Below are 11,284 nucleotides of genomic sequence, written 5' to 3' on the forward strand. Positions count from 1 at the left end.
AACTGTGCTATATATAGTTATTATTGATTATGTCAAATGAATGTATATATTACGAATTATATTTTTGAATCATTTTTAGGGGAAGGACTTCTTTAAAACATCAGCTAACATAAAGGTATAGGTGTTGGTTTTGGTGCACTATCACTAATTTACCTTAGGGCGGGTAACCTTACCATTATATTTTCGAACAAAGAATCTAAATTGACTTAGGTGAGAGCACCCCTTACCCTTAGCCAAAAGGCTGTTGTAGATCTAATTAAGTGCACTCCTACTTGAACATGCATTTTATTTTAGGGAAAAATGTGTCATTTTAAGTGACACACCTTATATTCTTTTACTCTCACAAAGAGGTGAGATCCACACTTTTAAAAAATCTTTCAACAATTCTCTCTCTTATGATTTATCTCTTTCTCTCACTTAAAATGACAACTTTGTGTCCTTCAAAATGATACACATTTTTCTCTTTATTTTAATAAAGTATTAGTTTCTTATTTCGAGCATGTATATATTAATTTTTAATAGCTCTTTTGGTGGGAAATGGATCCTTTCATATCACATGATTTTATGTTAGACAATTGCAATTGTGACAAATCAAAGGGTATAAAAGAAAACACTAAGATAAAAAGTGAAGAAAATACAATCGTTGATTTGGCTATGACAAATTGAAAATGTCTCACATAAGGTCATGAGATCATGTGACATAGGAGAATCCGCACACTATTATTCGTATCTATCTCCATCGATAGCACTAACTAGCTAATGCGAAATTGCTCAAGGACCTGACCAGCTCTCTTCCCTGTGGTGATTGTCGACTCCTTAAACTCTCTGTATATATATTTTTTTATGATAGATAACTCTCTGTATTTAAATGGGCGATAGAGACGCGCATGATTAGGCTCCACCAGCTCTCTTGGGGCCTCAACATTATATTCAGCTAATGGTATCACAAATGCACCGATTGAATAACGAGTAGTTGTTTCCTTGCATACTACACGATGTTTCACATTGCGAAGTCTTCCATTACTCCATGCCTATAGAAACACAAGAGCATGCATAAAATTTCCAAATAATAAAAAGATTTAATTGGCCTTTCAACTCTTGTAATGCAAAAAATAAAACATATTACTGGTTTAATTCTTTTGATAAATTATTTATCAATATAATACAAATGAAACGCATATGAGGATTGAGGAGTGTGTACGTTCAAGTTGCGCATCACTTCATGCTCGACTTGAATGTGCACTGCTAGGACGTGTGTCTTATATTGCACTAAGTTTTGCACAAGTCGCGCGTGGAGGGGATACGCGACTTATACGAACACACTCTCTATACGCATCTTACTCGCATTAAATGAGTAAATAATTTGCCCAAAGAATTAAACTAGTCATATATTTATTTTTTTGCATTTTTTCGGTAAAAGGGAGGATTTAATTTGATCCAAAGAAAATTTAAGCCCAAATGAAACTGCTTGCTATGCTTACTTGTGCAACATCTCCAATAATGCAAAGGAAAGACCCTGATTTGGGAGGGATAGCCACAAAAGAGCCAGAGTCATCCATCATCTCAAGACCACCAACATGTTCATCATCTTGAAGCAGAGTTATGAATCCTGTATCTGAGTGTAGTTCTACACCTAATTCACCTACAGTTTCTGGGGTGAAGTTATATTTGACCATCCTAAAAATGAATGGCCAGTCCTCAAAATCAGCACCCATTACGCCCATAGACTCAGTCATCTTTTTTGATATAATTGATACGAAGTCACGAATTGCTTGGCCATATACCTCTATTATGTGCCTGCGAAGCAAATATACTTAACCTAATGACAACATTAAAGCCATTTTTGTGGCTAAAGATTGTGGAATTAAAGCACAATGTTTTGCTATTCCTTTGAAGGCAAGCATAATACATACATGGTTTTTTAAGAATTCTCCATGCCTATAAATAGAACCATTTGGTGTTGTGTTTTGTATCCCTTCAATCATCCCAAATCCCACAAGATCAACAGTTCTTTTAGTATCCCAACTAAAAGATAAACACAAAGTGTTCTTGAGTGTTATTTTGAGTGAGATGTATTCTCCTAGTATAACAGATAGTGATATTAGAACCTACAAAAAAAAAAAGATAGTGATATTAGTCTTTCATTGTATTTTAGAGAGGTGTAATTTCTCTCACATAGTGAATATCTTCTTTGATCTTGCCAGTGAATTTTTTCAATTTTGACATAAATCTTGTATGTTACCTCAATTGGCATATTTGGTATTCTCTTGACCAATGGAATCAAAAGAAAAATAATTACACTAAGAAAGTGAGTAGTTATTTAATTAGTCACTATTGCGTAGCACAAAAAGACTTTCACTGTATTACACTTACCAGACCAATTGTGTGGTTAATAGTGTCTTGAAACTCTGGTTTGTCTCAACTTTATTTTAACTGCATGATACGATACTGATCTATTTCCTAGCACCTAATAATCAACCATTAAATTTGATAAAACCATGTAGAAGGAATAAGGGACCTTACTTTTGAACATTTCATGAATAACACCTTTTAAGTTTTGGTCTATTTAATTTTCACGGTACATTTGGAATGTACATGACAATCATTTTATCAATGAACACAAAAAATAAATAAATAAATAAATTGTTTTTTATTTATGTTAATTTGTATTCTTAAACTACTGATTTATTATGTCGAAATTAAAAATAAATAAATTTTATTAAAAAATATTTTAATTATTTTTGTTTTCAAGTTAAAATAACATTTTTGGAAAGCTATGACGCACACCCTTAAGAATACTATCTAAAACAACTAATTAACCTCAAAAGTTTAAGTCATTAAGTGATGATCCTTCAATGGTTTTATATATATTATATCTCTTTAACACACTCCATCACGCAAAAATCATTTGAACTTGAAATATGCATATTGCAAATGCCCATATTTTTCTCTACCTTGTGCTTACTTAATTAATTTCACTAAAAAGTGAAGAAGGATTATAATTAAACTCGTGACCTCGAAATTATGGAAACTTTTAAACCATATAAAGTATAAATTCAACCCAAAAATTTAAGTTTGTAAGTGATGATCCTTCAATAATTTTATATTATATCTCTTAGTTAACAAAATTAAACCATCAAATGAAACAATTCTAAAATAAGAGGATTAGTAGAGAGAGTAAAGAAACCTGTGGTGGGTTGAGACATTCAACTGAGAGCAGAAATCCTCAACTGCTTGGGGTGATGAACACATATCATATATTCCTAAGCTCTCATATAGAGGACTGATTTTAATCGATCCCACGTAGCCACCCTCAGAGCCGACGGATTTGTTGCGTTTTTTTATCTCCATAGGAAGGTCATGTAGATATTTAGCCACGGACTTCATCTCTGCCATGAGTGTTATTGGAATAGAATGGTTGACGATTCTGAAACACCCCCATTTTTCACATGCATCTCTTAGTTTGTTGCACTCCTCTTCCTCACAAAGTTGCTGGAAATCCACCATTGGGATGCTCTCCTCCACCATTTGTATTTTTCTTTTTTCTTTTTTATTTTTTTTTATTTTTTGTTTCTATGGACTTGGGTGAGGGAGAAGGGATGTAAAAAAGATACCCTCTATATAGAAGCAATAATGCCTAAACATCTTAAGTAATTCAGTTCACATGCATAATATATTGAGGTCAATGTTTAAGTGATTTATAGGAGGTGATGCACATGTACGTTTCGTCTATTCTATAATAATATACGACGTGATATCTTAGGTGATAAGAGGTGATGCACATGTGATGCAGATGTGAATGCCTATTTGTATTTAATAAATAATAATGACAATTATACAAATAATATAGCATCAACTTTGCGTAGATAATGACAATGAAAATTACATCTCTATTGTTATATATATCCATGCATTTTTTATTTACAACATCCAAAGTCTCCATAATAGGTGCTGATGTCGAAAAATACAGAAAAATAACTAAATGGAATTTTGAAATTAAGAGACAAACGATAATCAATTATTTCAAAATTCAACCATCAATAATTCGAGTCTCAAATGATCCTGCAAAGCAATTAAAATAAAAAACAAAAATTACAAAAATATCATTATAAATAAAAATAACCCTAAGACCCAATGAAACATTTCCGAAATGCGAAATATATCTTATTTTACCTATTCAAAAATATTTTGAATATTCCAATGATATATACTGGAGACTCGATACTTATTTGTCAAAATTAGAAAGAAAGAAAAATTAACGGGTCTAAAGACATTTATTTCACTCTTAATAACACTCACCTAAGTCCCACTTTTCTTTATTATAAGTAAAAGAACACATATTGCAAAGAGTAAACTATGCTCACTTTTGCTCAGCGCTCCATTTCCATGGCCTAATTTTAGTGATAATAATTTGGACCGAGACAACAAGAAACAAATTTGACACAAATATAAATACACTCGACATTAACACAATACAAATTGAAAAATAGGTTAATTTTTTTTGACAACAAACACGACCTGTTTATTTTACGAGTTGACATGACAAGACACAAATAACCTTTTAATCTCAATGTATGTAGTTTATTATGTACATTGACACGACACTATACTATAATAATCTGTCAACCTCAAAGTATGTCACTTATTATGCAGGTTGACACGACACTAGAAGAATTTTTTGACGACAATTTGTAACAATCTAAATACAACACAAAAAAAAAAAAAAAAATATATATATATATATATATATATATATATATATATATATATATATTGGGTCATGAACAAAAATCACAGAATCCAATTTAATTTCTTAAAAAAAGGACTCGTGATCCCTTTAAAATCAAAAATAGACCCATGTTAATCCTTTTGAGGGATTAATGTGGATCTTTTTGAATTTCAGAGGACCATGATTTTGATTGACGGGGTCTATTTTCGAATTCTGAAGAATCACGAGTAGACTTTTTTTCTCTAAGAGATTAAATTGAGGCCCATAATTTTTGATGAAAATCCAAAATGTTCTATTGTAACAGTTTAGTTGACTCTTGATTACTTTTTCTATATTAAGTTAAAGTTTTATTATATATATTCTTTTGTATTTTAATATATTTAAAATTTTCTTTAAATAATTCTAAGTGTGCAGACTTTAAAAGAAAATTTTAGGTCCGCTATTGCCTCCATGCATCAATGACCTTCATGCTTATTTTGTTTGATTCTTTTAACTTTGCTAGCTAGATGCTCTTTTGTTCTTTCTGTATTCTTGCAGCTTTACCAACAACCAAACCTAAAATAAGATAATGACTTAATATAAAATGATAACGCATATATACTAAATATATGCAAGATTTTATTATTAATTAGAAATCTCGAAATACTTAAGAAAGTGAGGGTGGTAATGTTAGCAGTTTGCTAGTTGTCCTACTCGAAATTCTTTATCCAATGATTTGTTGTATTACTGACTTAAACACACACAAAATTAGATAAAAGTTGGTATCTACTTTCTCATTTCATTGAAATGTTGTCCATAAATAGGTTCAGAATTACAAATTATAAAAATTTGAATTGGCAAAAATCTATAATCAACTCGTAAAATTACAACTCCTAATAAAATGCATTCAGCTCCTATTAAATACAAAACACAATCAACTCCTATTACATTAAATTTAAAATTCAAAATGCACAAATCCTATCTGCTGTAAATTATATTAAATACTAAATCAAAATGTAATACACTAAATTAAATTTAAAATTTAAAATTCAAAATATGTAACAGCGAGATAACCTCAATAAAATTAGCTATATAATTAGGATTTGATTAAACTTTCAATTTCATCCTTTAAATTCGCAGCACTTCACAGGTAAACGCAATTGTTACCCTTTTATTACTTTTCTACTATCTTGCAACAACTTGAGCAATTTGCTTAATATCCATTCCTTGTTTTCAAACTTTAATTTCTGTATTCTTTCATGATATTCATGATTATTTGCTCAATCACATCAAACAAGTACATATCAATGAGGACAACATGCATTCACATGGATACATGTCAAGTAGCTGCACATTTGCATAAATCAAGTATAATTTCCACATACATGTTCATAGAACTCTGTTCTTAGAACCAAACAGCCCTTTGGACATATCATATAAGAGAAATAATTATCTCATGTTGCATGAGATAATTATCTGATGCAACAGAAACAAGATAGTGAGGTTCATTATTTTTTCTTTTTTCTTTTAAAAAAAATAATAGTGAACCCTACTTTCTTATCTCTGTTGCATGAGATAATTATCTCATGCAACATGAGATAAATATGTCCCATCATATAATTAGCATGCATATAATTTTTCTTTGGGATTTATTAATCTCCTTTAATAGAAGATAGCTTGCTTAATGCATAGAAACAAATTATGTGAGTCCCATTATTTTATTTTATTTTAAAAAAAAGGGCACAATTTTTTATGCTTCACTAAGATAATTGTCTTCTATAAAAGGAGACAATTTAAACCCTTTTTCTTCAAGCATAATAGATGACAGTGTTATTCATTTAGTACCATCAATGAAGCAATTATGCATACACGAGACAGAAACTTCCATGCAGTGGATTAAGTTTAAAATCAGTTGGCTACCAGTGTTGCAAATGTCAAAGATGATACCTTGGGTCCAAAAGAAACTCCTTAGGAATATAATTGATGTCAACTCGCAGGTCTGTAGCAGCTCCAAGATCAATGATTTTGAATGTACGAGACCTTGATCCAACGGTTTTAAAGAAATCACAGCTTAACATGGATTACGGATCTTTTTTCCTTGGACAAAGAAAATTGACACATTCTGTTTCTCTAGGCTGAAAAAAACTTAAATAATGCACTAGATGGGGGAATTCCTCTCAAGGGGGTTTAACAAACTTTTAAGTCTACAAGTCATCAATCATCTGAATTTGATGCCAAAGCACAAGGTAGAAAGATCCAAAATCAAAAGGATTCCAGAAGTGATTAACGTATACTTACTTCAGACCACTAGGCCGTGTTGTGTAATCACTTTCAGGAATTTGATACTCCTCTTAGCTTCAAAAAAATAAATAAAAAATGAACAATTTCAATTAACACTCAGATTTTGTAAGAACTCGCCGCACCGCTGATTAAGGAAATTAATTAGATAATTATGAGATAATTTCATAATTGACTTTAATAATTATTATGAGGCTCTAATAATTATAGTAAGTGAGTAATAAAGCTGAAAGTCGCTTTTCTGACGAAAAGTGCAGATACCGGTTCTGCTAGTCGGTATAAATGCGTACCTAAAAAGTATCCCGAAAAATTATAATAAGTGCATGAATATTACTATAATAGTACGTAGGACTTGTAAAACAAGTTTCAAGTTAAAATAATGAGAACCGGTGCCAGAAATTGATACTGGCTATGAAAAGCGTGTACCGGAAAGGTGCTCCGAAAAATATAAGAAAAATATGATAATTCTTGTAAAATTGAGTAGGTTAAAAATCCTAAGTTTGGGATTAAAATCCTAAGCGTAGCTATTTATGTTAATACTGTGTGATTAGTGTTAAGTGGACTATATATAGTCACTTGCACACAACCCTAGGCTGATACTCAGCCATTCTATGCGTGGGTTGTGTGTGTGGCTGCTTCCTCCTCTCCCTTTTCACTGTTCCATTGAGTTTTCTTCACAAAAATCCTTCAAGACATCTTTTTTATGAGAGACTTTACACCTTGAACACTTGTAGCTTGTGAGTGTTGGCCTTGGGAGAGTGTGAAGTGTGTCATTATGAGTTTGTGGCCTCTGTGGTGAGGTGAAGTTGCTGACTTTGGGGCTGTCTTTATGTGTTTGGGGTTGTGTGACCTTGTTCTTGGCTTCTTGAGCTTCAAGAAGCCACTTTTTGGCATAAAGGGTCAAGCTTGAAGTGTATTTTCGTAGCCTTGTGAAGTCAGAACCTTTGTGCTGTGTAGAGGACCCCTTGTGTGCCTCATTTTTGGATTTTTGGAGCTTGGAAGGTATACCATGATCACCCTTGTGTATTTTGATGTTTTAAGCTTGTTTAAGCAATTAAAAATCGTAACTTGAACCATTTGATAAAAGGAATGTGTTTCTGGGTTCATAACATGTTAATAAACATCTGTTTAAGGAGTTCTGGGACTCCAGATTGAGTTTGGATCATTGGAGGTCGATTTTACCTTTAAAACTCAGTTTTGTGCATTCTGTCGAAGAAGTATTTGAATACTTTTCGGTCAGTATTCAAATACTTTTCTGGGAAATGCAGTAATCGAATACTTCGCGAGACAATAGCGATCTAGTTTAGTAAAATTGCGATATATTGAGCTACAGAGCTCTAAATTGAGTGAGGTTTGGACCTATGTGAAGCTAACACATAGGGTTACATCCCTGTAAATTTTTAGATCCATTGGATAAGTGTATTTCTCTCAGTGTATGTTTGAAGTTGAGACCCTATTGCTGGAAATTCAGCTTGCTATAGGAACTTTGCAAAATTCATAACCGGAGTTATTCAACTCCGATTGAGGCATAAGATATGTCGTTGGAAAGCTTGATATGTCTAGTTTAACATAGTAAAATCTTAGAGTATTTGGTAAAGATTTGCATTGGTAGTTTCTATCTGGTATTCGAATACTCATGGCAGGAGTATTGGAATACTTTTCTGGGAAGAAAAGTATTCGGATACCTTTGAAGAAGTATTCGAATACTGGAGAGTATTCGAATACAGTAAGATTTAGTATTCGGATACTTGGGTATTCGGATATTGGGGGAAAAGTATTCGGAACTTGGTAGTATTCGAATACTTTAATGAAAGTAATCGAATACTTTCTGGAGAGCTGGAGTATTCGAATACTACTCGTGAAGTATTCGAATACTTCCTACAGAAACAGCATGTAAAGAGTTAAAATGAGTAGGAAAGACTTAATCACTTAATGTAATCTGAGCTATGATTATTGTTGAGTAATTTGGTATGGGCAGATTGTGATTGTGCTGTTTGTGGGCCTTGAGCTGTGTGGACTCTTGGTTTGGATAGCTAGCTTACAAGGTAAGCTTTCGTGTCCTCGGTTTAGCCATGTTGTGGTTCCACCATGTTCCATGGGGGTATGGTTATATGCAGGCTGTGTTACATGCTTTGGATATTTGAAATGCTGTTGAGCTTTATGTGTAATGGCTTTTAATATGCATGTGTTGTTCCATCTTGACGGTAAGCCTGAGTATGTAGTGTCATACAAGACGGTGATCCGGGGTGGATGCAAGTAGCGTCTTGCACTAGTGTGGGTATTTGGCGTATGTGAATCCTGCATTTCTCTGGCCAGTAGAATAGAATTGACACACATTACCTGATTATCTGCTGCATTGCACTATTTTAGAACTGATGATGATAAACTGCTTTTGAACTTATATTGCACATGTAAGTGAGCTTGGGGTGGAAGATCCTTGAGGACCCCTTGCCTTACTGAGATTTCTTGTTAGAGATCTCACCCCACGTTTGGGGAATGCTTATTTCAGGTTCAGGTAGTATGGGGACTGATTCCTCTGGCGGCAGGAGGCCAGAGCTTAGCTGATTATGATATTTATGCTGTATTGCTGACATGACTGGATTTGGATGTTGTTTATGTTTTTCGCTATTTATGATTATGTTGTTGTTGAGACCGATGTTGGGCTTGTTGCCTTATTTGAGTGAGCATGAGAATTGTCCATGACACTTTCTGATAGTACTTTTAGATTGGAGTTGTATAACTTGCTAGTTGGTCCTGCCTACTTGTGGTAGTCCCGTGATTTCTAGAGACACACTTATATTATGTATGTTATGAGGTATTTCAGTTAGCTGTTTTATTGTAATTACATACAGGCGATGTTTTATTAATTGATTAATAAGCAAGTCGGTAATGATAATGACATCATAATTGGAAAGAAAAAGATATTCCGCATTTTTAATTAAGCGCAGCTTAATACGATAGTATGATAACATTACCGGATATATACGGGGTGTTACAGATTTCAGAACCATTAATTTTGTTTCAAATAAAAGTACACAATAAAAGAGAATAATGGGGACTCATACAGCTCTTCTACTTGTGCTAACTGCTTCAGCCACATCCTATGCATAGACTCTTTTAAGCATTTAAGCAAGTCACATAGAATGAGACATATTGTAAAGAACCTTGGGATACACCACCCTAAAAGCTAGCTCAAAGGGTGGGAGTGCCCAAGGCCTTATAAGCTCCACATTCGTTGTTCATACAACCAATGTGAGACTATATATCTCAACACACCCCCTCACACGAAAGCCCATTGGGCTAGAAGCGTGGATATTGCACAGGCCCAATTTTTGGTTTACCTTTTTGTGCTTTTTTATTTTAATTCCACTTTAAAGTGGGGGCGGTGAGGATCGAATTTGTGAGCTTATAGTCACTCAAGCTTTGATACCATGTAAAGAATCTTGTAAGTCACAAGGAATGAACTTCATGAGACTTCTCTCTATTTTTGGAATTTTATTTCTGTTTTCTTAGCAAGGGAGGGCTCTGAAGTGGGAGCTCTAATAGGTGGAGGGTTGACTTGTGCAGATAAAGAGAACCAAAAAGGTAAACCTTAGATTTTTGAATGCATGTCCCTGTTAAAGATTCAGCCATGGATTGTATTATATATAGAATGATGAAATAGAATATGTCTAGTGTAACATACCAAAAATTCAAGGCCCTTGGATCAAAAATGGAATTTTTGTGATTTAATTAGTGAAGACTTTATGGGCTGAAAAATTGTGTTGTCATATCGGTTTTGCCTTGAATAATTGTCTAAGAAGTTGTTTCATGTCATGTTAATGAGAAATCATGATTAGTGATTGGTAAATTAATGTTTGTGTGGTTAATGTTCATGAGAAAATTGGAAAAATGCATAGTAACCCTAACCCTAACAATTCGGCCATGTATGATTTTTAGAGTTTATGCATTTGATTTTATGTCAAGTAATATGGTTAATGAATCTTATATATATTCAAGATGATTAAGACATTTGGATGATATGAAAGAGCAAGAATACATGGTGAACATGAAATGGCTCTATGGTTAAGTTAAAAGATGAATTTGTCAAAGGAATGTGAAGTAATTAAATGGATAAATTCATGAATCCTAAACCTATGCAATTGAAATACAGGGTATTATATGATTGGAATTTAGTTAATTCATAAGGTTATGTGTTACTAGGTCTGACTTGTGGTATGTGCATGAATTGTCAAGAATGAAAGACTAAAGTGTGGCACTTTAGCAGTATATATGCTT

The 11,284-nt window shown here is 33.1% G+C and overlaps 1 protein-coding gene across 1 annotated transcript; it reads right to left on the minus strand.

The window, feature by feature from the left end:
• Nucleotides 1-752: 752 nt before the first annotated feature.
• LOC133303792 (2-oxoglutarate-dependent dioxygenase DAO-like) lies at nt 753-3,528 on the minus strand. Its single transcript, XM_061503768.1, has 3 exons — nt 3,188-3,528; nt 1,482-1,797; nt 753-1,031 (listed from the first exon to the last, which is right to left on the minus strand). Exons 1-3 carry the CDS (start codon nt 3,526-3,528, stop codon nt 753-755), a joined length of 936 nt encoding a protein of 311 aa, XP_061359752.1.
• Between the last annotated feature and the right edge of the window lie 7,756 nt (nt 3,529-11,284).

This window comes from Gastrolobium bilobum, unplaced genomic scaffold (assembly GCF_033153095.1).
Source record: "Gastrolobium bilobum isolate Gb01-03AN ecotype WA unplaced genomic scaffold, APGP_CSIRO_Gbil_v1 utg23138, whole genome shotgun sequence".
NCBI classification, from domain to species: Eukaryota; Viridiplantae; Streptophyta; class Magnoliopsida; order Fabales; family Fabaceae; genus Gastrolobium; species Gastrolobium bilobum.

Coding starts and splice junctions, on each gene's coding strand:
- LOC133303792 (XM_061503768.1), bottom strand. CDS start 3,528: ATGGTGGAGGAGAGCATCCCAATGGTGGATTTCCAGCAACTTTGTGAG. Junction 1,798..3,187: donor AATGTCTCAACCCACCACAG/GTTTCTTTACTC, acceptor TTTGCTTCGCAG/GCACATAATAGAGGTATATG. Junction 1,032..1,481: donor TTATTGGAGATGTTGCACAA/GTAAGCATAGCA, acceptor GTGTTTCTATAG/GCATGGAGTAATGGAAGACT.